This window comes from Pongo abelii, chromosome 6 (assembly GCF_028885655.2).
Source record: "Pongo abelii isolate AG06213 chromosome 6, NHGRI_mPonAbe1-v2.0_pri, whole genome shotgun sequence".
NCBI lineage: Eukaryota > Metazoa > Chordata > Mammalia > Primates > Hominidae > Pongo > Pongo abelii.
Window position 1 is genome coordinate 79,579,585 of NC_071991.2, and position 26,369 is coordinate 79,605,953.

The 26,369-nt window shown below is 37.7% G+C and overlaps 1 protein-coding gene and 1 long non-coding RNA gene across 2 annotated transcripts in view; one reads left to right on the forward strand and one right to left on the reverse strand.

The window, feature by feature from the left end:
• LOC129060398 (uncharacterized) lies at positions 1-19,189 on the reverse strand. The gene is made up of 3 exons (XR_008527084.1): positions 18,817-19,189; positions 13,979-14,054; positions 1-2,963 (listed from the first exon to the last, which is right to left on the reverse strand). It is a non-coding gene; the product is annotated as an uncharacterized LOC129060398 (long non-coding RNA).
• Positions 18,904-26,369, forward strand: part of SEM1 (SEM1 26S proteasome subunit) — a 21,242-nt gene continuing 13,776 nt past the window's right edge. Inside the window, exon 1 of the mRNA XM_002818235.5 lies at positions 18,904-19,104. Within this exon, the coding sequence (XP_002818281.1) occupies positions 19,029-19,104 (76 nt within the window). The 5' untranslated portion in view covers positions 18,904-19,028. The remainder of the gene's footprint in view (positions 19,105-26,369) is intronic.

Genomic DNA, 26,369 nt, shown 5'->3' on the forward strand with positions numbered 1-26,369 from the left:
GAAATGTGTTTATCACGGTAAAGTGTAGCAATTTAGCCTTGTCCCATCTTACCCTCATAAATAAAGATTAAGAAACTTGTGGCCGTTTTTCTTTAGCGTTGTTATTGATTAATTATGGTATTTTTCAAGTCGGATTACATCTGTAAAACAGATAAAACTCTACCTTGTGGGAGGCTTGTAAAGTTTAATGAAATGAAACAGATAAATAGTACATAAAAAGGATTACTTTTGGGCTAACATTCTAATAACAGAGCTTTTTAAAATAATCAATCTTAAGTCATTTCAAATGCTGACCAGGTTTGACTTTCCTGTCAATACAGAGGCCTATAATGATTGTATTCCTTTGTTGAATTTTTCTTCACACAAATGAGCACACACTTAAACTTTACTTAAATGCCAGGGCATGCTGACACAAGTTGGGGGCAGAATCGCATAGACAGCCCACACCCTGGCTCTTGGCTAGTTCGCGTAATCCAGGACACACTGTGACCCACCTGTGCAAGTCACTGTTTCATGAATCAGTCCCCTTCATGCAAGGGAAAATGTGCTTGGCAACCTGGCCACACTATTCTAAGGTGAGAGAAGTGATTACCTAGGAAGAAGACGTAAAGGCCACCACACGTACAGACTTGCTTTGCCCAGGACATGGGGAGTTTCAGTTTGCTTGGAATTAGCCCCAGAATTCAGAATTAAGCTAACTACAGCTTGCTTTTCTAATATCCTAAAAATGCATGCTTTTCATAAGAACCTAGGTGGTGGCTTTCCTACTTGCGCATGCTTTGCCTCTGCTCACCATCCCTGAGCCCTTAGCATTAACACAGCATTGCTTGATCTCTTCAGGTGAGGTGGGGTAGAGTTTAATCAGTCAGAGGTTCATGTGCAGAAGCTACCCCACATATAATCAGAAGGAGGCATAAGACAGTGAGGGTGACTGCAGGTTCTGAAAGGAGAGCTGGTGGGGTCTATGCTAGAAACTAGGCAGGCTGGGTGCAGTATGGTCATCACATCTGTGATGTTGTTTTTCTTTTGGTTTCTGCTATTGGTGCTTAATTCAAGAGAATCTCACCCAATGAGAGCAACAGGAAATAGGCAGGCTATTCTTCTATGGAACCTGCTAGGTCTAGTCTCTGGCCCAAGGTAATTTATAAGGGCTTTTGTTCTTCCTTCATGTAGGCCCTAGGAACTCATGGTGATGAAGACTTAGGACACGTGGTAACTACTGGTAAGAATTTTATGAAACATAGTATCACCAGGCTCTGTGGCTTAATTTCTAATACTATGTGACTTGAAAGTTGTCAGACAAATTCCATAGTCTGAATTCCTTTTCTCTTCAAGACTGCCCCTACTGCATATTATCTCTAGAGATTTCTTTCTCTCCTCATCTCCAAGACTTGCTTTGAGTGGATAATACACTACCTAATTTCTTGCTAACTATATTGACATGCACACCATTTCTGCTTTAGAAGTTTAGACTAAGTACTATAAGAATGCTGACACCAGAAAAGGATATAAGAAGCATGGGGAGAATTGTAAAAGCCTACTAAATTATGTAAAATAAAACTCCTTAGTCCCTAGCCTGAAAAGGGATGACACCCTTTGGCTTTTTCATAAGAGTGAAGTTCAGAATAAATAATAAGATGAAATATTGAGTTCCTATTTGTGAATAATATTTGTGTTTCAGGAACTTTCAGGTATGTGTTACCAAATTTGGTGGGCATTTTCACAATACAGAAGTCAGTCCCCATAAACATATTGTTGGAATAATTATATCCCTATTCAGAACTATCTGAGTATCAAGGAGTTCTTCAATCAATATACTGAAAAAGGAGAATCTGACTTCACATTTTCTTTCTATCATTTGACTCATGAGAATAACCATAATTTCATTGAATATAAATGTGAGTCTGAAACACATTTACAAGGCCCTGTGGCTTGGTTTCTAATGTCATTATCACTTTACTCAGCAATGTTGCTTGGACTCAACCCTAGTCCAGGATTTCCTTCCTCACTCAGTCCTCAGATCCAGAAGCTCATCTAACTGAATTTAGGCCTGTGTTCCATAAAGTCACCGGAAAAGTTTATTAATTTACAATGCAAAGTATTTACACATGGAGAGTTAATTTTTTTTCTCTAGATATCTACTTCAGAAATGAGCTAAGGACAGCAGTGGGTTAAATGACAATTGAGCCAGGAAATAAAGGAAAGAGAATGTTTTTAGGTTGAGACAGCTTGCTGAAATTTCCTTTTATAAAATTATGGCACCGCAGAGTTATACCTAACCAAGAACCTAAATATTCCTGTCACAAGTCTGGGCACTATTAGTTTGGGGAAATACCCAAAAAATCTTACGTCATTCTCATTTTTCTGGATGCCATATGCCCCGATGCCTTTCAGATTCTACATTTTCACCTTTCATTGCAACCCTCTCACAATATTTGGACAGCATCTGCATTGTGTTTTACATTCCATTTATCTGACTTCCTACGAAAAGGAAGCATCTGTGTATATATAATGTACTAATTGCTATCAGTCCCAATTAGGTAGAGCTTGCCTCTTTTCCCCCATTTTTGTTTATTTTCTAGCATTCATCTGATTTTGGTCTGTTCTGTATATTCAATTACTACAACAGTATATGGAAGTAACTCACCACATTTCAAATTTGTATTTATAACATCAGTTGAATGGGTGCTATAGGCATTACAAAAATCATAAAGGAACATTATATAGGATAAACATTCCTTTGTTTTTCATCCTATATGTGTGAATGAAAGAATTAATATAGGATGACATAATAATGGTAAGAATCTTGGTACTTGGTATTATATAACAGTGAATGACGGGGTGCAATTGAACAAGTCTACTTTGTGGTCAATCATTACTGACTTGGGGTTTTAATTCTGAGGACATCCATTTTGTTCTAATTACAGTGCTCACAAAGCTTTGACAGCATAACAGGCAAGCACCTAGAGAGGAAAAAAACATATTGTAATTAATATTAATAAAAATATTATAATTAATGCAGACTATAAAACATTCTTAAAAGGAACCTGTGATCAACAAATAGTGCTGAGATAAGTGGATAGCCACATGAAAAAGAATGGAGTTGGATTCATAACTCACACCATACAGAAAAAGTAATTCAAAATAGATCACAGACTTAGATGCAAGAATTACGATTTCATAGAAGAAAGCATAGGAGTAAATCTTCATGACTTTGGATTAGTCATTGGTTTCTAGATATGACCCAAGAACACAAGTCATAAAAGAAAAATTAGATAAATTGGACTTCATAAACATTAAAAACATTCTGCCTCAATGGACACCATCAAGACAGCAAAAAGGCAATCTACAGAATAGAAGAAATGATTTGCAAATCATACATCTGGTAAAGGACCTGTATGCGTATATAAAGAACTCTTATAACTCAACAATAAAAAGATAAATAACCCAATTTAAAAATGAAGCTAGGTGTGGTAGTTCACACCTGTAATCCCAGCACTTTGGGAGGCCAAAGTGGGAGGATCCCTTGAGGCCAGGAGCTTGAGACCATTCTGGGAAATATAGCAAGACCCAGTCTCTACAAAAAAATTTAAAAATTAGAATATGATGGCACATCGTTGTAGTCCCAGCCACTCAGCTGAGGCAGGAAGATGGCTTGAGCCCAGATCAAGGCTGCAGTGAGCTGTGATTGTGCCACTGTACTCCAGCCTGGCTGACTGAGTGAGATCTTGTCTCTTGAACAAAAAAAGAGCAAAGGCTTTCAGTAGACATCTTTTCAAACATGATACACAAATGTCCAATAAGCATATAAAATAATGCACAATTAGAAATTAGGAAAATGCAAATCAAAACCACAGTAAAATACTACTTCACACCCACTAGAATAGCTATGATAAAAAGATGAGCAATGGCAAGTATTGCTAAGGTTGTGGAAAAACTGGAACTCTCATACATTTCTGATAAGGATATGCAATGGAGCAGCACTTTGATAACAGTTTGGCAGTTCCTCAAAAAGTTAAACATAGTTACCATAAAAGCCAGCATTTCCACTCCTACTGGACCCTATCATACTTATAACCTATATATGTTCACAGAAATTCATAATAGCCAAAAATATACACTACCCAAAATGTGCATCACCTGATAAGGTATGCCCATGCAAGTGCATATTATTCAGTCAAAAAATGAAGTATTGATATACACTACAGTATGGATGAACCTTGAACACATGATGCTAGGAAAAGAAGTCAGACACAAAAAGCCACATGTTATATGACTCCATCTATATGAAAAGTCCAAAATAGGCAAATCAATAGAGAAAGAAAATAGATTAGTTGTTTCCTGGGTTGGGGGAGACAGAGTGAGCAGTGATTGCTAATGGGTATTGAGTTTCTTTTTGGAGTGATGGAAATGTTCTGGAATTAATGATGGTAGTTGCAGAGCTGTGAAGATAGTAAAAAACACTGAGTTGTACACCTTAAAATGGTGAATTTTACAGCATATGAGGTAAATATAAGAACTACAGTTATGATTCAGAAAGGCTGAGGACTTTATTAAGATTGGAGAGGGGTGGTGTAGTGCACTGATTAGGCCAACAGTTCTCAAAATGTGGTACTTGAGTCAGCAGCATCAACATCACCTGAAAATTTGGTAGAGATGCACAGTCTCAGGTTATGCCCCATCTACTGAGTCAAAACCCCTGGGGGCTCAGAGATTTGTGTTTTAAAGAGCCCTGCAGGTGACTGTGATGTACATGTAGGTTTGAGAGCCACTGGATTAGTTACAGCTTTAAAAGCCTAATTGCTCTTCTACTCACCAGATCTGTAGCCTTTGGCAAGTTTCTTGACCTTTCTGTGTCTCAAATTATTCATCTGGAAAAATGATTCCTCACAGGGTTGTTTGTGAGAATGAAATGTTTTAGCATAGGTAACATGCTTAGGAGAGGACTTGCCACTTAATAAGTACTCCAAGTGTTAGCCATTATTATGCAACAGTGCTGAGCTGATCTGGGAATCAAAGGCAGATGTCTGACTCAGCAGAATGTCAACCACATAAATGTAGGTATATTTTTTCTAGTAGGCACATGTTTTTAAAGTTTAACAAAGAGAAATTCATCTAATAGTATACTTTATTTAACCCAATACATCAAAAGTATAATTTCAACATGCAATCAATGTAAAATATCTCAAAAAAATTATATTCTCTTTTTCACACCAAGTCATCAAAATCCATTGTATTTTATACTTAGAGTACTTCTCTATTTGGAATAGCCACATTTCACTAGCTTAATAGCCACATGTAGCTAGCGGCTTTTATATTAGACAACACAGCTGTAACTCAAATACCATGCTCTCTTCCCTTTCTTTTTTTATTATTATTTTTTATACTTTAAGTTTTGGGATACGTGTGCAGAATGTTCAGGTTTGTTACATAGGTATACATGTGCCATGGTGGTTTGCTGCACCCATCAACGCATCATCTACATTCGGTATTTCTCCTAATGCTATCCCTCCCCTTGCTCCCCACCCCCCAACAGGTCCCGGTGTGTGATGTTCCCCTCCCTGTGCCCATATGTTCTCATTGTTCAACTTCCACGTATGAGTGAGAACATGTGGTGTCTGGTTTTCTGTTCCTGTGTTAGTTTGCTGAGAATGATGTTTTCCAGCTTCATCCATGTCCCTGCAAAGGACATGAACTCATTTTTTTTATGGCTGCATAGTATTCCATAGTGTATATGTGCCACATTTTCTTTATCCAGCTCATCATCTCTGGTCATTTGCGAAATGCAAATCAAAACCACAGTGAGATACCATCTCACTCCAGTTAGAATGGTGATCATTTAAAAGTCAGGAAACAACAGATGCTGGAGAGTGTGGAGAAATAGGAATGCTTTTACATTGTTGGTGGGAGTGTAAATTAGTTCAACCATTGTGGAAGACAGTGTGGTGATTCCTCAAGGATCTAGAACTACAAATACCATTTGACCCAGCAATCGCATTACTGGGTATATACCCAAAGGATTATAAATCATTCTACTATAAAGACACATGCACACGTATGTTTATTGCAGCACTACTCACAATAGCAAAGACTTGGAGCCAAGTTCCAAGTTCCTGAACATTCAGAGATGTAGTCTCTGCCTGAGGATTTCCAAAGAGTAGATCACCAGATGGGGACAGGTCATGAAGTATCATTTCCTAGCCATGTCCCGTCATAACAGGTGATGCTGGCTTGCAGACGAGTCTCCTATTGACCCACCTCCTCAGCTACATATTGTTATAATAGAACTGGTAAACTGCCTGAAGAGAATCTTCATAGAGGAACGTATTAGATTTCAGGCTCTTATGTGTTGCTCACTGTTGTATCCATAGGGTCTAGAAAATGTGCCTGGCACATAGCAGGTACTCAACACACTTTTTTTCAAATTGTGAATAAACATTGTTTTTCTAACTTAGCCTTTAATTTTCGAATATTTTCAAATATCCAAAAACATCAAAAAATTCTTTTAATATTGTCATTCCTTCTCACAAGCAGATACATTTTTGTCTTCTAACTTTAAGCTTCTAGTTACCTTTAACATTTATCAAGCCCTTAGTAAAGATCAGGTTTCATAGACTATAAACCCACAATACAATTGCTGATATTTAGGGGTTTATTTTCTGTGACAGAGTACATATTTCATATATGTACAAACATCATACAAAGATCATAAGTATAATTTTTAAAATTTTTTATTGCTGGTCTAAGAAAAAAATGAAAGCAAACATCCAGAGTTGTAAGATTCATGATTTTCCCTGCATTCTCAGTAGCAGTACCTACAGGACATACTTTTATGTTAAAGGCCCATGCTGCTGGAAGATGCTGACATTCTTATAACTTATGACCTGAACAATCTGGAGTACAAAGAAACACCACTGATGTGTGGGTGATGGTTGCCCAAGGAGGCTGGCACCTGAAGTGCATTAATTTCTTCACTGAGGTCCTAAGATTCTCACAGCAAGATGTGAGTAGTTTTCTCAGAATAAAAGACAAGGTCTTAGTAAAGGCCTACAAGGTCTCTCTGACTTCATTCCACTGGAGGGGAGTGTGGGGAAGAATATTCCTTCATATTCCTCAAACACACCAGGTTTGCTCCACCATGCCTGCTGTGCTCTGTAAGTTCTCACTGCCTGGGATGTTCTTTCCTTAGTACCCACTTGGCTAACTACTCTCACTGCCTTTGTCTTGCTCAAATGTCTCTCCTTCTCCAGGAGTTCTACCCTGATCGCATTATTAAACACAGCCATCTGCCCCCATTCTGTGACACCCCCACCCCTGCCCACCATATTCCTTAGCCTGCTATCTACTCCCCTTAGCACTTCCCACCTATTGAAGATATGGCATACCGTGTTCTTTACTGTTCCTCACACTAGAACGTAAACTCCACAAGGGCAGATCTCTTCACTGTTTGGCTCACTGAGGTACCCTACCCCAGAATAGTAGCTGGCAGATAGTAGGTACTCCGTAATAACTCCTTGAAGAATGAATACAGGAATTAGTTCACTCATAGACCAAGCTCTTTAATATATCACTTTTCCCTTTCGGTTTTAGTCTGCTCTAATATTAATATCTGCTGGGAGGTTTTGCGTGTCTGAGAAGTTGAACTCTCCCAACCTGTTGGTTGGGTTTACTCAGTGAAGGATCTAGTCTCTGGAATTTATTCTTCTGGGCAGGCTGCCAGAAACTGAATTTGTCGTCTTTGGGGTATGATGCAAGATTTGGGGTTCTTTGTTATTCTGAGGGGTGTGTTTCAATTTTGGCTGACTTTATTGTTTTGTCTGGGAATTTATTCTTGTGTTGAGTTTTATTTCTCTGGGTTGATCAAGCAATTTAGCAACTATTCGTCACAGAGCTATGGAATACTAGAAATTAGAGCTGAAAAACACCTCATGGTTGGTCCAGACCATCCCCCCGCCATTAAGTCTTCTTGCTCCCACAATACACTGTCCATGGCTTTGTTCAATGAAGTTTTAAATGTCCTTAGAGATTCTTTTGGGCACCCACTCAATTAACCTAATACTCCTGACAATTAACAAGAATCCCCAATATTTTGTCTAAACTTTCCCTTTCTTATTTTCATTTTATTTCTCCTATTTACAGTCCAAGGTCAACTCTTTTTCTTTTGGAATTTTATACCTTTCAGAGAGGTGTGGACTTACATTTCTGCTCTATTAGTTCTTTAACCAAACTATGTGTTCCTACCTTAATCTTTCTTCATTCTCTTTGTTTAATTTTGGTTTTGGTTATTGAATTCCTTCCAACTCATCACCTTGGTTTGCAGTATGTATAGTTTCACTGTTCACCCATTGAACAACTATCACAATGCTTTTCCTTCAGAAACCTTAAGACAAAGCACTGCCATCTGCTATATATAATTACAAATATATCCAATTTGATGCCATAATCAACCTAGGGTGTTTTCATTTTACTCATCAGAATATTAAATAAGTTCTGTGCAATGCTGTTTACTTAACTTGATTTTAAATTCTGATGTTAATTGTGTAATATCAGACATCTCACTTAAGCCCTTTGTACTTTTGTTTTTATATCTGCAAAAGGAGAGAACAACATCAGCTTCAGCCTCCTTTGCTGTAATCTTATGAAAATAAATATGCTATTCTAGGGCTAGAAAGAGATTTTTCAGAGAGAAAAACACCTCACTTCCCAGCTTTCAGACAGAATCACACAGGATAAATTATTCTCAATATATGAAGTTCAAATGACACTCTTTTCTGCTTACAGTAATTTATGCTAAATCAATCCATCTCCATTTGTAGTAAAGGGCAAATTTTTTAAATTCAAAAATGCCATGGGCTGAGTTTTATAAAATACTAAATCACAGGGTTGGATGAAGTGGCAGTGTCAAACTAAGTGTTTATGCTTACTTTCTGTAGTTGTCTTTTATAGGCACCGGTCCAGGGACCCCACTTTGAGTAGCTCTGTGCTAGACAATTATATGCCTCACCTTCAGATTCAGATATAGGCTCAGAGGCCTGACAGGTACTTTTCAAGATAACTCTTTCTCTTCTAATGATTAACACTGGACTTGATTTTACTTTTCAATTTTTGTACTTCAATTCAAAATCAACTTTAAAAAAATAGAATAGCAAATCAATTAATCATTCCTCTCAAAACATTTGATTACATATTTCTCATTTATTTATCGTCACCTTTTTTCAAAGTGTGGCAATCCTTAATTCATATCATAAAATCAAATCTGAATGAAAAATACTTTTAAGAAAGAAGAAAAAATAATTCCATGGAGCTTACACCAGACCCCTGAGTTACAGAATGATCTCTTAGTCACAGCGATGCTAGCAGCTCCACTTCTCAAACTGTCACTAGTCTCTGGCAGCTTACCGTCAGGGATAGGCTGACAGCAAGCAAACACATTCCAATCAAAAGGAAGGCAAAATCACCCAATGCTAATTCTACCCCACCTGGCAGTCTGCCATCAACCTTTACTCTTTGGATTTAAGACACAGATCATGTATCAGAAATAACTGGAGTAGCTATTACATAAGCTGGTTATGGGATGCATAGGCTTTCAGCTAGCATCTTTTATAGTTTGGGTACAAGAAAAATTTTGAGTTTTAGCACTCTTTTCTGGAATAGGCTTCTCTTATTTTTAGTGGGTTTTAATTATGTTGAGAAGGAATTAAATAACAATATATTGAAATTTCATTTTTCCAGGGAATTAAAAAAAATAAAGTTAATTGGAAAATATGAAATGTGAGGAAATATTAAATACAGTTTTAAGCTGAACAAACGTAATCCATAAGTTACACATTGGGCTTTTTATGATCTAAAAATTTCTTCCAAGAAAAAGAAAAATTGAAATTCAAAGACTTATGAGCTTGTTTCAAAAAATAGTAAAAATAAGTTCCAACTGGTGTAAGAACATGGATAAAGTCCCAACTCATGGTCAAGGTACAACATGGTACCAGGGCAAATAATAGCACAGGATGAGTGAGGTATTAGCAGAGAAGAAACTTTAAATGCAGAACATTTTATACTACTTTAAGAGATTTTATACAACTAAGAAAACATATATATATACACACACACATATGTATAAATAGCAGAGAAAGTGTATTAAAACAATATATTTCTGATGAAGTTCTTCTTTACACAATTTTCTAAGAGCAAGCACATGGCCAATGTGGATTAATCATTAATGAATTTAATAAAGTGTACAGATTATTAGCTCCTAAAGCTAGTTATTTTGTTTTTCAAATGTTTCAAATGTGCCAGATGTTTCATAAAAATAGTTTTTATTATTTAAAATGATTTATGAAGCTAGAATGCCCAACTTTTGTTTCTGTGTTAAAATCTAAGTGTTAAAAACCGTTAACAGACAAACAGAATTTACAGTTCAGTTAGCAGTCACTGAATGTGAAAAGAGTTCTTAAAATGCTCCTCTTCAGAGCCATTCTTGTTCCCATAGAAACCAATGTGAGATCCTGGAAAACAAGGTAAGTTCTAAAATAATCACCATTATAAATACCCATTATATAAATGTAAATACAGGCAATTGAAATGATTTAGATGATTTTGAAATTGCATATCATTTCCCAAACCATAATGATTCCTTTAGAGTGGTTCTTATCTGTCATATAAATACAGCATTTACAAAATTTTAAAAATTCTTATGATTTACCTGTAAGACCATAATCGCCTTTTCCAACAAGTCTTGGGCATGCAAATACCGATTTTTGAACAGGTAGTTTGGTCCAAAATGGGGTCTTTTTGGGCTGGGCTCTTACGTTGTGGTAGATTAAGTACTTCTCATTATTAGCATTTAGATTTTAAATAACTGCATCTTTATTCATTACTAATTGTTCTACAATGAGATCGAAATATTTTAGAGAGTTTACAATGATAATTTTTCACATTTTCATTTGTCCTGGCATTTTGTTATGACAAAAGAGCCAAAAAAGCTCCATCTATTTGGGATTGTAATTCTTCCCAAAGTCCAGAATCAATCACTGGGTACAGAGTACTCATAATACTAATAAAGATGTGAGTGTGAGTTGTTCCCAGGCATATATACACCTTCCAAGAAGAGCTAAGCTCCTCCCCCATAAATCAAGCCATTAAACATATCACACACAAAAATCAACTCAAAGTGGATTAAAGGCTTAAATATAAGACCAGACACTGTAAAACTCCTAAAAGAAAACAGGAGGAAAGCTTCCTCATATTGGTCTAAAAACGATTTTTTGAACATCCCAAAAGCAAAAATAGACAAGTGGCACTACATCAAACTCAAAAGCTTCTCAACAGCCAAGGAAACAGAATGAAAGGGCAACCTATGGAATGGGAAAAAATATTTGCGAACTATTTATCTGATAAGGGGTTAATATCAAACACACATAAGGAACTTCTATAACACAACAGCAAACAAAACGAAACAAAACAAAACCCCAAATATCCCAATTAAATAATTGGCAAATGATTGGAATAAACATTTATCCAAAGAAGACATACAAATGACCAAAAGGTATATGAAGAGATTCTCTACCTCACTACTCATCAGGAAAATGTAAATCAAAACAACAATGAGATATCATGTTATACCTGTTAGAATGGCTATTATAAAAAAAATAAGGTAAGTGTTGGTGAGGTTGTGGAGAAACTAGAACCCTTGTGTGATGTTGATGGAAGTCTAAAAATGGTGCAGCCTCTATGGAAAACAGTATGGAGTTTCCTTAGAAAATTAAAAACAGAACAACCATATGATTGAATTATTCCACTTCTGGGTATATATCCAAAGGAATTGAAATCAGGCTCTCAGAGAGATATCTGTACTTCCATGAATATGTAGTATTATTGTAGTATAATTTGCAATAGCCAACATATAGAAATAATCTGAATGCCCATCAACTAATGAATGGATTAAGAAAATGTGGTATATACACACAATGGAATATTATTTAGCCTCAAAAAAGGAAATCCTGCTATATGCAACTGTATAAAAAAGTAAAACACAACAACATGAATGAATCTGGAGGACATTATGCTAAGTGAAATAAGCCAGTCAGAAGAGACAAATAATGCATGATCTCACTTAAATGCAGGATCCAAAATAGTCCAAGTAATAGAAACAGAGAATAGAATGGTAGTTGCCAGGAACTAGGGGACAGGGAAATGGGGATTTGCTGTTCAATGGTTATAAAGCTACAGTTACACAAAATGAATAAGTTCTAGAGATCTGCTGTACAATATAGTGCCTACAGTTAACAATACTGTATTGTGCACTCAAAAATAGAAGAGGGTAGATCTTATGTTAAGTCTTCTTACCACAATGATAATAATAAACTCAAATGTATATCACAATGGGGTTTAGAGCTGGCTGCAAGTATCCAGAATCTGCCTGCATTGTTAGAGTCCACTTTTCTTAAAGATCCTTAATTTTAAGATCTGTTTCAGGAGAAAGTGAGTATATTTTAAAGGTCCAGAAAGAACGAAAATTTGAACAGACAGCTATACATTTACATGACATAAGAAATTTCCTATAAAAGATACCCTAATCACAACTTTCTAATGTCCCATCCTTTATACACTTCCTTCTTCATTTCCAGTGCTACAAATTGATATGGCTTGGTTTGTCCAACCCTTTTAGAATTTCATTTTTCTCTGAATAGAATTACACTTGCATTTATTACAAATATATGTGGAATTTTAATGATGGTGTTGATAGCTGCCTAAAAGCTGTGACCTGGTGGAGAAAGGAAGTTCCTGAAAGTGTGCTGCAGACCAGCTTTATGGATTTATTATAATATTATCTAGGACCTGCCCTTTAGAGACTCACAAGAAGCTACAGCAAATGGTTGTGTTCTAGAGGTTAAAGAAAGCAGATAAAAAGATAGCTCCATTACTCAGCACAGCAAATGTTCAGTATATCTTGATGACAAGCATAGAAGTGGTTGGAAATAGTTGACTTCCCTTCTGTGAAGAAGCTTATGCATTGCTAGAGGATAGGAACCAGCATTATCATCCTCCTTTCTACATCAAACAACCATTACTTACCATGTATTTGCTATATGCTGGGCACCAGAGAGTTTTATATGCAGTAACTTAATCCTAACAACATTATGAGGAAAGTAATTTCACTACTTCCACTTCAAAGATTGGAAAAATGAGGCACACAAGGGAAATTTCCTAGAGATACAGCCAGCAAATAGTAGAGCCTGATTTAAACTGAGGAAGGATGAATTTGGAGACCAAGCTTTTTACATACTCTGAAAGGATGTCGTAGAAATTGAGGTGTAGGTCAGCTTCCTCAACCCTTCATGGCTAGTTAGCTCTGCTCTCCCAAAGTCAAGTTGAAGGTGCCTTTGAAATCAGTCCTTCCTCTAGACATCAACCATTAAATATCCTCTCACTGTTTCTCCCTGGATAGACATTACAAGCATATGCCACCATGCCCAGCCTCAAGTAAATTTTTTTTCTCTAAAAGTTTCATTAGGGATTTTTATGATATTAGTTATATGACAAATACCTGAATTCTTAAGTGGGCTATGGACTGACCATTTAGTAACTAGACAGAATGGACTATAACAGGTTGACCTTTCTGTACAGACCTGTTATAGTCCATTATAGTTATAGTCCAACCTGTTATATAGTCCATTCTGTCTAGTTACTAAGTGGTCACTCCATAGCCCACTTAAGAATTCAGGTATTTGTCATATAACTAATATCATAAGAATCCCTAATGAAACCTTCAGGGAAAAAAATTTACTTGAGGCTAGGCATGGTGGCATATGCTTGTAATCCCAGCACTTTGGGAGGCCATGGCAGTAGGATCGCTTGAGCCTGGGAGTTCAAGACCAGACTGGGCAAAATGGCGAGACCCCATCTTTACAAAAAATTAGCTGGGCATGGTGGCCTGAACCTGTAGTCACAGCTACCAGGGAGGCTGAGGTGGGAGACTTACCTGAGACCTGGTGGTCGAGGCTGCAGTGAGCCATGATCGCGCCACTGCACTCCAGCCTGTGCAACAGAGTGAGACACTGTCTCAAAAAAAAAAAAAAAAAAAATTTACTTGAGACAAACAGAATCATCTACTACAAAATATACTGCTAACTTGTTTTCCTACCTATAAAGTTAAAAATATTCAATCAATTACAGATATTATATAATATGTAAGTGAAGCCATAGTTTTGACTACGAGTGCTTTTCATAAGATTGTTGAGAGTTTCTTAGTCATTGAGAGTTAATCCTAGAGTTCGATTTTTTTTTCATTCTACTTCCTTGCCTTCTGCACTTCTGTCTACATTCATGTGTCAGAAAAAAAATGATTCTGGGGGTTCTGGTGTTAACTGTCTGTCTCTCTGCACATCGGGATGGTTTGTTTCCTATCATTTAAGAAAGTCCTTAGAATATAATAGCTTCACCACTTCTTAGCGCTATGACCTTGGCCACATTACCAACCTCTCTGAGTCTCAGTTCCTCAAGTATAAAATGGATTTAAATTGTACTCAGTAGCTGTACTAGTCTGTTCTCATGCTGCTAATAAAGACATACCTGATACTGAATAATTTATAAAGGAAAGAGATTTAATTGACTCACAGTTCCACATGGCTGGGGAGGCCTCACAATAATGGCTGAAGGCAAATAAGGAGGAAAGTCATGTCTTATATTGCAGCAGACAAGAGAGCAGCTGCAGGGGAACTCCCCTTCATAAAACTATCAGATCTTGTGAGACATAGTCACCATCACAAGAACAGCACAGGAAAGACCCGCATCCATGATTTAACTACCTCCCACTGGGTCCCTCCCGCAACATGTGGGAATTATGGGAGCTACAATTCAAGATGTGGTAGGGACACAGTCAAACCATATCATTCTGCCCCTGGCCCTTCCCAAATCTCATGTCCTCCCATTTCAAAACAAATCATGCCTCCCAACAGTCCCCCAAAGTCTTAACTCATTTCAGCATTAACTCAAAAGTCCACAGTCCAAAGTCTCATCTGAGAAAAGGCAAGTCCCTTCTGCCTATGAGCCTGTAAAATCAAAAGCAAGTTAGTTACTTCCTAGCTACAATGGAGGTATAGGCATTGGGTAAATATACTCATTCTAAATGGGAGAAATTGGCCAAAATGAAGCACCTACAGGCCCCATGCAAGTCCAAAATCCTGTGAGGCAGTCAAATCTTAAAGCTCCAAAATGATCTCCTTTGACTCCTTGTCTCACATCCAGTTCACGCTGATGCAAGAGATGAGTGCCAGTGGTCTGGGAAGCTCTGCCTCTGTAGCTTTGCAGGGTACAGCCTCTCTCCTGGCTGCTTTCAAAAGGTGGTGTTGAGTGTCTGTAGCTTTTCCATGCATACAGTGCAAGCTGTTGGTCAATCTACCATTCTGAGGTCTGGAGGAAGGTGGCTCTCTTCTCAGCTCCACAAGGCAGTGCCCCAGTGGGAACTCTGTGTGGGGGTTCTAACCCCACATTTCCCTTCTGCACTACCCCAGCAGATGTTCTCCATGAGGGCTACACTCCTGTAGTGCACTTCTGCCTGGACATCCAGGCATTTTCATACTTCCTCTGAAATCTAGGTGGAGGTTCCCAAACCTCAATTCTTGACTTCTGTGCATCTACAGGCCCAATACTATGTGGAAGCTGCCAAGGCTTGGGGCTTGTGCCCTCTGAAGCCATGGCCTGAACTGTATCTTGGTGACACAGGGCACCAAGTCCTGAAGCTGCATACAGCAGCGGGGCTCTGGGCCCAGCCCATGAAACCACTTTTCCCTCCTAGGCCTCTGGGTCTGTGATGGGTGTGGCTGCCATGAAGGTCTCTGACATGTCCTGGAGAGATTTTCCCATGTCTTGGCAATTAACATTTTGCTCCTTTTTACTTATGCAAATTTCTGCAGCCAGCTTGAATATCTCCCCAGAAAATGGGTTTTCTTTTCTACTGCATCATCAGGCGGCAAATTTTCCATACTTTTATGCTTTGTCACCTCTTGAATGCTTTGCTGCTTAGAAATTTCTTCTGCCAGATAAGCCTAAATCACTTCTCTCAAGTTCAAAGTGCCACAATTCTCTAAGGCAGGGGTAAAATACGACCAGTCTCTCTACATAGCAAGAGTGACCTTTACTCCAGTTTCCAGCAAGTTCCACATCTCCATCTGAGACCACCTCAGCCTGGACTTTATTTTATAGTCCATTTCACTATCAGCATTTTGGTCAAAGCCATTCAACAAGTCTCTAGGAAGTTCTGAACTTTCACATCTTCCTGTCTTCTGAGCCCTCCAAATCTCTAGGAAGTTCCAAACTTTCCCATATTTTTCTATCTTCTTCTGAGCCCTCCAAACTGTTCCAACCTCTGCCTGTTACCCAGTTCTAAAGTCGCTTCCATATTTTCAGGTATCTTTATGGCAGTGCCCTACTACCCTGTACCAACTGACTGTATTAGTTTGTTCTCACGCTGCTAATAAAGACATATCTGGGACTAGGTAATTTATAAAGGAAAGAGGTTTAATTGACTCACAGTTCCACATGGCCAGGGAGGCCTCACAATCATGGCTGAAGGTGAATGAGGAGCAAAGTCATGTCATACATGGTGGCAGACAAGAGAGCTTGTATAGAGAAACTCTCCTTTATAAAACCATCAGATCTTGTGAGACTTAATCACTACCAGGAGAACAGCATGGGAAAGACCCGCCCTCATGATTCAGTTACCTCCCACTGAGTCCCTCCCACAACATGTGGGAATTATGGGAGCTACAATTCAAGATGGGATTTGGGTGAGGACAGAAGCAAACCATATAAATAGGGCTGTTGTGAGGAGGATTAAATAAGTAAATACACAAAATGGTTTAGCCCAGTGCCTGATACAAAGTAAACACTAAATATACATTATTAGAGGGACTGACTTCCTCATAAAGTATTAAAAAGATATCATCAAGGAAACAAAACACACACTTAGAGACTTTAAGTGTTGACAAGGAGAATATGAAATATTTAAAAATATAAGTTCCTTAGTTAATAACAGCTAACATGTATTGATCACTTATTATGTGCCAGGCATTGAACTATGCACGTCATACACATAATCTCCTTTAATCTTAACTGTAACTGCAAATAACCAAAATGTATTACAGAGAAATTAAGTAATTTGTCTAAACTCCCCTTTAGAAGGAACTGAGCCTGGATTTATAATACAAACTGGTCTGCAAATATGTATTCTTAATATCATTTTCCAAAATTATTCCATGTGCCATGACCCTTGAAATGCAAAGTTGCTCATTGTGCCATGTGCCATGACATTTATGGCCGTACCACCCTGAACATGCCCCATCTCATCTGAAATAAGAAGTTATTTAAGTTTCAGCATTCTGGATTTCACGAACCAGTACAATGGAATAACCAGTACAATGGAAGAAAGGGCAGGGGTGGTGGAACTTGACGTAAGATTGTTGATTTTTAAATCAACAACCTCTCTTTAAATTGAATATAGTTTTAGGGGGAAAAAAATCACCATATTGCTGTTGATTTTTTTCTTTTGCTAAGGATTGATACAAACTTCATCATATATCAAATGAAATAAATAATAGGTCCAGGAACTAGAATTTGGGTTTTCTGACTCCTTGGCAAAATCTTCTTTTTTTTTTTTACCTTCTTCAAAAAATTATTTTAATTGACAAATAAAAATTGCCTATATTTATGGAGCACATGTTTTAAAATACAAATACATTGTATAATGACTAAATCACACTAAACAGGATATGCATTACCTGACATAATTTTTTTGGTAGTGAGATACCACTATTTTTAGTAATCTATACAAATCAAATAGTATGAGAGATACATTTTTTAAAAATTACATCTAATTGTAGTTCTTGGCCAAGTTTGTTCTACATTTAATTATTCAATTTTCTGTATTCCCAAACACTCTGTTCATTTCTCACTAATATTAAGATGGAGATTCAAGTGGATTACTGTGTTTCATTGTGATTTATCTGTTTACATGTCTCTGAGTAGAATATGAGCTCCTTGAAGAAAGGGACCTTGTCTATACATGTTTGATGCACAGCTCCTGGTAAGCGGTATGACCTTACATTGTTGAATAAAGGAATGGCATTTATAGATATAATCTGGAACATGTATCAACATTTACAATAATACTCAATTTGTGTATGTACATTCCATGATATTCATCCATATACATCCATATATTATATATAGAGTTCCATGAAGTTCGCTACTGTATTCAAAATGATATTCAAATGCTATTCAAACAATTCTAAGTGATATATTTTGAACACCATAAAATGTTACACAAATCCATAAATAGCATTACTGTATAATAACCTGTAAACTAGTTACTACACACACATACACATCACACAAATTCTATTTAAAAAGCTATTTACCACAAAGTAATTCTAAGACCTTATAAACACTGCCTAATGGAAAAGTCTGGAGATTGGAGCCAGGCAAAAAAAATCTGCATTTCGGTTGTCTAGCACTACCTGAGTGACTTCGGCTGCTTCTTTCCGAACCTGAATTTTCTGTGATGTGGAGACATTTAATACCACCTTTAGGGAACTGGCTTAAAGACTGGAGGTAATAACGTATGTGAAGGGCTGATGAATGTTTTCAGTCACACTGTAGTCTCTCTAGAGTTCCTTCCTCGGTTGCAAACTAAGGGTTTTTTTGTTTGTTTGTTTGTTTTACACATTATGAGTCTTTTATAGTCAGGAAAACTACATGGATCTCAACTTTGGCAATTCAGAGTCCGAATAACATGGTAGAGACCAAAAAAAAATAAATCACCTCTATAACTCGGAAAAAGCGCTAAACCCGCAGGAAGCGCTGGGCGGACCTCCAGTATCCCAGCATTCCTCGCGCTGCTCCCGTATTCTTTCCCTGAGTCTCTATGGTAGCGTCAGCGTCGGAGGAGGCAGTGACGGTGGCGTTTCCTTGAGGAAGAGTGAGGGTTCCAAGTTTTCTGCTGATTTGGGAGGTGTTGGGCGCGGATAGTCGAGATGTCAGAGAAAAAGCAGCCGGTAGACTTAGGTCTCTTAGAGGAAGACGACGAGTTTGAAGAGTTCCCTGCCGAAGGTAACCGCTGGGCCCCGGTTTCTGTGTCGCGCGGACGGTGACTCAGGCCTCCGTATGGAGGTGGCTTGGGCGCTCGGGCCCAGCTGGGGGCACCGGCGGGAAGTTTGGACTCCCAGGGCCGGCACTCGAGGCGCTAATGCTCACCCCTCAGTGGCGCCCCAGATTCGGGTTTGGGGTGTCGCGCTGGGACTCACTGGCGAGGCCCAATGGCTTCGGCTTCCTCACTGGGAGGAGCCACCGTGTGTCTGGACCCATAGCCCCGCGTCTGTGATGGTTGGTCCGTTTACTGGTCTTCTGGGTTACTCACCACTTAAACGTAGTTCAAGTCTACATGACCTCCATTTCTTTTCTTTTTGTTTTAGCAGTCTTTGTCTTTAAACCTTTCCAGAATTGAATTGTCTGTAGTTATGCCAATGCTGCTTAACTTTTAGGATGTTACACATGAAGCCTCATTAAGTAGGATAGGAGAGTAAGATACTGGGTGCTTAATACACGTTATTGCCTTATTCCTGTTCCTCACCATTTTGATCACTTAACTGTGACCTAACTTAATGCTTTATAAGACCCTAAAACTTGCCGGGTGTGGTGGCTCACGCCTGTAATCGCAGCAGTTTGGGAGGCAGAGGCAGGAGGATCACATGAGGTCAGGAGTTTAAGACCAGCCTGGGCAACATAGCGAGACCCTGTCCCTACAAAAATAAAATAGTTTTTTAAAAGAACCTAAACCTTACCCTTTTTTTTTTTTTAGCTTCAGAACTAAAGACCTGGTTTTTTTCATTGTAGGTAATAGCAAATTGCTAACATTTATTGAGTGGCTGTTGTTTTCAGGAACTTGTCTAAGTGCTTTACTTGTAATAGCATATTCCACTTTCATAAATATAAGAAGTAGGCCTCAGTATTGCCATTCTTCAGATAAACTGAAGCTCGGAATGGTAAAGAAACGTTCCTGATGTCTCATAACTAGTTAGAAATAATAGAACTGGAACTGGGAAACCTGGCCTGATTGACACCAAAGCTCTTAACTTTAGCTGTACTGCTTCTGTTTGTGAGATTGCTATTGCCAGTTAGGTTTTCAAAATAGGCTGCTTTATTGGCTGATGGTTGATGAGTAGGATTTGTAAATATTTAGCTTATAAGAAAAGGAGATTACTTTCTGAAGGTGGTAGAAAGAGAATTGTGGTTAATGGGGTACACATCCTGTTGCATCAAGCAATTGCTACTTCACTAAAATTGTCCCAAGTTGTATACCCTATCATGATCCTATTGTGCGTAAAACCACATAGCTGGAACATTTGTTCTATTTATAATGTACTGTTACTTTGTTTAGTGGAAGAGAACATTAGTGTACATGCTACAGAAACTGGTAAACTAACCCAAAACACATTTCTTTTCAGTTCTGGAATTAATTATGTGTTGTAGGTATTCTTAGTTTTTTTGTTTTGGTAATGGATTTATCTGTTCAGTCATGTTTTCTTTAGCTCGCTTTCAAGTTGCTTCATAATCCGCCAACATAGAGCTGTGTCGTAGAAAGCTGGCCTATTGAAGGTAGGATCTACTTCTTACTCAAACTTCGTATTTCAAATAGCATTATTCATTATCATATACAGGGTGGAATGTTAGGCAGTTTATTTACATTACATAATCTAATTATCACTATCACCTTGAGAATATGGAGGCTCAGAGACAAAAAGAAAAACAAACAAACAAAACTTGCCATTATGTCCAAGCCAGGATGTGAAAGGTCTAACTCCCTGATCCAAACTTTATCTGTAACATTTAGCAAAGTGCCTGATACATAGTAGGTGGTCAATAAATGCATGTCGAATGAATGATGAATGAACCCGCATTTAAAATGAGTAGTTAGTTGATAATTGACTGCTTAAAAACGATCTAGAGATAACTACGTACCTGATGGTACACTTGATTTTTTTCAGCAACTTTCATCAGCTTCTGCGAGTGTAGTTTGTGCTTGTTCTAAGTTTATATGTGAGCAGCAATTTTTCAAAGTGTCAGTAGTTATATAGTAAAACAAAACAAAAAGGTAAAAGGAAAAGCAAAAAAAAAAATATTCTTTCTAAGGACAAAAGACTCACAACAGACTGGTTTATTAACATTAAGTAATTGACCATTTATGGGTCTCCTTACAGAATGTTTGTTGTCTTCAGGTATAAATGTGTAGAATTAATTCATTCAGGAAACTTTCAATTTTAGAGTGAGAAATATTTTTAATGCCTTTATTTTGTTCAAGTTTCTCTTCTCTGGTTTATGATTTGGAGAGGTTTTTCTTAATTTGAATTAGTGAGAAAATCAGCCCACAAGATGAAACCACTCAGTATTTACTCATGAAAATTGTTCTGATGAATAACAAAACCAAAAGAAAAACACTTCAGAAAATATCACCAAAGAATTATTTCTTTTCTGAGAATCTACATTTCTGACATGTTTTGGTCTAGTCAAGGTTTAGAGTCTGTTACTATTCAAAATGTGATCCATGAAACAGCAGACTTGGCATTGCCTGGGAGCCTGTTAAAATTGCAGCATCTCATCATTCCTCAAACCTAGACCTACTTAATCAGTGTGGGCTTTACCAAGATTCCTAAGAGAGATGTTTGAAAAAAACATTAAAGTTTGAAAAGTATTACTTTAAAACAGTGACCTATTTTCAATCTTTTGGTATTTGAGTTTTCATTTCAATTATTAATGCCCCGATTTACTTTCAAGTTCTTTCTGTACTTTGGAAAATTATTTTTCTTGTAAGTATGCCATTGACAAATTCACTAACAGATAAAAATTAAAATTGCTGTTGTTAAGGCAGCCTATGAACATCTCCGCAGTCTATAACAGATCTTACTTTCAAAGGCTTTGTTGAGTCTCAGTGCTCCAGAAAGTGGATTTTATCCACTCTCTTGGGTAACTTGGAGTATAGAGGTTGCCACATGAAAGTCATTACTGATGGTTCCACGAATAGATTTTCTTTTGGGAGTGGGTCTTTCTTTTGGGAGTGGCGTTGCTACATCCCATCTTGCATAAGAATGTGTTTGGTAGGATGTTCATTTAATCATTTTAAGGAAAGGGAATTTTTATCGCTTCTTCTCTCTTTTGTTCTTTCTTTCTTTCTTTTTTTTTTTTTTTGTTTGTTTGAGATGGAGTTTCGCTCTTGTTGCCCAGGCTGGAGTGCAGTGGCGCGATCTCGGCTGACTGCAACCTTCACCTCCCGAGTTCAAGCGATTCTGCTGCCTCAGCCTCCCGTGTAGCTGGGATTACAGGCATGTGCCACCATACCCGGCTAATTTTGTATTTTTAGTAGAGACAGGGTTTCTCCATGTTGGTCAAGCTGGTCTCGAACCCCTGACCTCAGGTGATCCGCCCGCCTCTGCCTCCCAAAGTGCTGGGATTACAGGTGTGAGCCACCATGTCCAGGATAGTTTCTTCTCAATAACCCTTCAATGTAAAGTGCAGCATCTGGAAGAAGTCTCTGAAGGTACAAATGCTGCTTTTATTTTTTCCCCCATTCTATAGCCTGTGAATTGGTGCTACATTGGCAGTTCCTCACAATTATTCTAATTGGTGGGTGTGTAATCTTCTGGTCATTAAGCAGGAGCTGTAAAAAAACATGTTTAGGATCTTTGTGATGATACACACCCTCCAACTTCTTGACTACTTAAACTGATTTAGAACAGCCTTTATTAGGAAGACATTCAGGGTCCTGGGTGTGATTGATTTTGATATGATTTTGGAAGCTTTGAAATGGTTGGAATTCTAGGACCAGAGGGCAACTTAAAAATCTAGAGAAGATTTCGTTTTTCAAATCATATGGTCAGGTTGGTGGTGATAGAGTCAAAAACGGAACTAGTCTATAATTTATTTAAAACTTTTTTTTTTTTTTTGAGACGGAGTCTCGCTCTGTCACCCAGGCTGGAGTGCAGTGGCGCGATCTCGGCTCACTGCAAGCTCCACCTCCTGGGTTCACGCCATTCTCCTGCCTCAGCCTCCCTGGTAGCTGAGTCTACAGGCGCCTGTCACCACACCCGGCTAATTTTTTTTGTAAAGATGGGGTTTCACCGTGTTAGCCAGGATGGTCTTGATCTCCTGACCTCGTGATCCGCCTGCCTCGGCCTCCCAAAGTGCTGGGATTACAGGCATGAGCCACTGCGCCCAGCCTAATTTATTTAAAACTTTGACTACTTTTTCATATCAAATTATTGAAAGAGTTTTAAAAAATATTTTTATTAGTTTCTCTGACAGTTAGATGTGGATTTGAGTAAAAGAGGGAAGAGAACAAGTGCCCATTTAGATTCTTTTATTCTCTTCCTGTGCCAGAATTGAAAGGTTTTTTTTTTTTGAGAGAGAGAGAAGCTTTTTTAGAATATTTAGAATGAAATTGAGTTTGCCTGCAGCAGCAATAGCATTTACAAGAGTGATATTATACTAAGTATTCTATACTTTTTCTGTATCAGGTGAAATTGCTATATAGTCTGAAGAAATCAGGAGCAGAATACTACCCACCTCCCCACCCTCTGGCCCCTTGAGAAATTTCTGGATAAGACAGTGCTATGATGGGAATCTGTCTGTTGAGGCAGACAACAGACTAGTGATCCCCTAATGCTGCCAGCATTGGAATAAATGAGGCACTATCACCTGTGCCTTAAAAAGTATGACATCTTACAGTGGTTCTTAACCAAGGGAGTGTTTTTGGATGTCACATTGACTTGACAGGTAGGAGTGTAGAAAAACTGCCAGCATTTAGTGGGTAGAGGTCAAGGATTTTATATTTGTGCCTGCATGAGGAAGAACTGCCCTATGAAAAATGCTTTTGAGAAATATTTATGTGAACATCATATACCAACAGGACTAAACATTCAATAGGAGGATTCCTTAGAAACTTAAATGTAGAAGATAGATGTGACCAGTATTGATAATGTCACACACCATGCTAGTCAGTTTACCTAGTGCCAAAAAGGGCTTTTGCTGTTTTTGCATTATTAAATGTAATATAGTGGACATAACCATCAAACATTTAAATTAGTTACACAGTGGTAGCAAGAAATGGAGAACTCATGTTACTAAAAATTTTAAGAAAAAATGTGTAATCTATATAATGATTTGAAGAGTACTTGTTGAATGTCTATTTTTGATAATTGTGTGCAAGAAGAAAGTTTTTGAACCCCAGGATAGAATAAGCATGATGAATCTAGGATTAGGCCTAAGTTCAAATCTATCGTTCATAAACTTTCAGCTAGTCACCTCATGCTAGTTACTTAACTTCCTCTTTAAAATATTTTTGTAATATATTGGATAATTGTATAAGTAACTGCTTATGGTAAAAATTTAAACTTAATGAGAGTATAAATTAAAAAGTAAAAACACAGTTTCCCTCTACCAGTCCCCAAAAAAGTTATTTATGCCCCAGTGAGAACCAACGTTAAATGTTTTTTTCTTTAGTATCCTTCCAGAATGTATTTATAAATTGTACTTGTTTGTATATATCCTTTAGATACACAAACAGAAGACGTATGGTATATACTATTTCCTCCTACTTGATTTTTATTAATGTATCTCAGGTACATTTTTGCATCAATATGAAAATCTACCTCATGCCCTCATTGTGTTCATCTTAAATAGTCTATTTAACTAGTCCCTTCTTGATAGATATTAGGGGTTTTTTTTTTTGGTTCTTTTATATATATATGTGTGTGTGTGTGTGTGTGTATTTTTTTTTTTTTTTTAAGAGACAAGGTCTTGCTCTGGTGCTCTGTCACCCAGGCTGGGGTGCAGTGGCGCTGTCACAGATTATTACAGCCTTGAACTCCTGGGATTCAGTGATCCTCTGTCTCAGCCTCCCTAGTAGCTGGGAGTACAGGCATGTGCCACCTCACCTAATGTGTTTTTTCAAATTTTTTGTAGAGATTTGGTCTCACTATGTTGCCCAGGCTGGTACTGAACTAATGGCCTCAGCAGTCTTCCCACCAGTCTTCCCAGGTGCTGGGATTACAGGTGAGCCACTGCACCTGGCCTTCAAAAGAAATAAAAAAGGAATATGCTGCAGTGAATAACCTTATAGCTTTAGGGTTTTTGTTGCTTGTGTTTTGTTTTGCTTTTTTCTGTTACAGATAATGAATATGTTTACATCTTTTTGTGTGTGTGCTAATCTATAAGATAAACTCCTAGAGAGGAAATTGCCAAATTGAATTGGCAGACTCATTTTTTTATAATATAATTTTTATTTTGAAATAATCTCAAACTTACAGAATAGTTGAAAATACAGTACAAACATTTTTCTCTAAACGATTTGTGAATAAGTTGCCAACCTGATGGCCATCACTCCTGAGTATTTTAATGTGTATTTCCTACAAGGACATAGTCACAAGACAACTGTCAAAATCAGGAAATTAATGCACTGATGCATTACTATAGGTTGAGCATCCCAAATCTGAAATCCTCCAGAATCTTAAACTTTCTGAGTACCAACGTGAAATTTCAGATTGGGGGATTTGGGATGCCCAGTTGTAAATATATAATGCAAGTATTTAAAATTCAAAAAAATACAAAATTTGAAACACTTCTGGTCTCAAGCATTTTGAATAAGGGATACTCAGCCTGTATGATCTAACCCACAGATCCCTTTCAGCTTTCTCCCATTGTCTCAATAATGTCTTACTATAGAATCCTGGGTTACAGTATCTTGTCATGTCTCTTTAGTCTTCCTTAGTCTAGAGCATTTCCTCAGTTTGTCTTTTAATTTTCATGATTTTCACACTTTGGAAGACTACAGGCCAGATATTTTGTAGAATATTCCTCAACTGTGCCTATTTCCTCATGATAGAAGTTCTACATTGTAGTCCTGGTGCTCTGATCTTATGACATCTTTTTAGGTGGAACATTATTCTCATTTGTTCCATTACTGGGGATGTTCACTTCAATCACTATTAAGGTGGGGTTTGTTAGGCCTTTCCATTGTTAGGTTACTAATTTTCCCTTCCTAATAGGCAGTTTTGGGGGAGGGACTTTGAAGCTATGTAAATACAGTATTCCAGTGATCATCAAACTTGTAACTTGTTCATCTTTTGAAAAATGTATAGCAGTGTGGACTAGTGGATTCTGACTCAGTAGGTTATAATTTGTAACTATTATTTGGATTCTCAGATTGTCCCATATTTGAACATGCAGAACCCCTTCAAGCTATCTTCTGTGTCCTTTTGCCATGTCTCCATTATTCTTTGTGCATTTCCTAGCATTCTGGCACAAGGTGTATTCCAAACTAATTT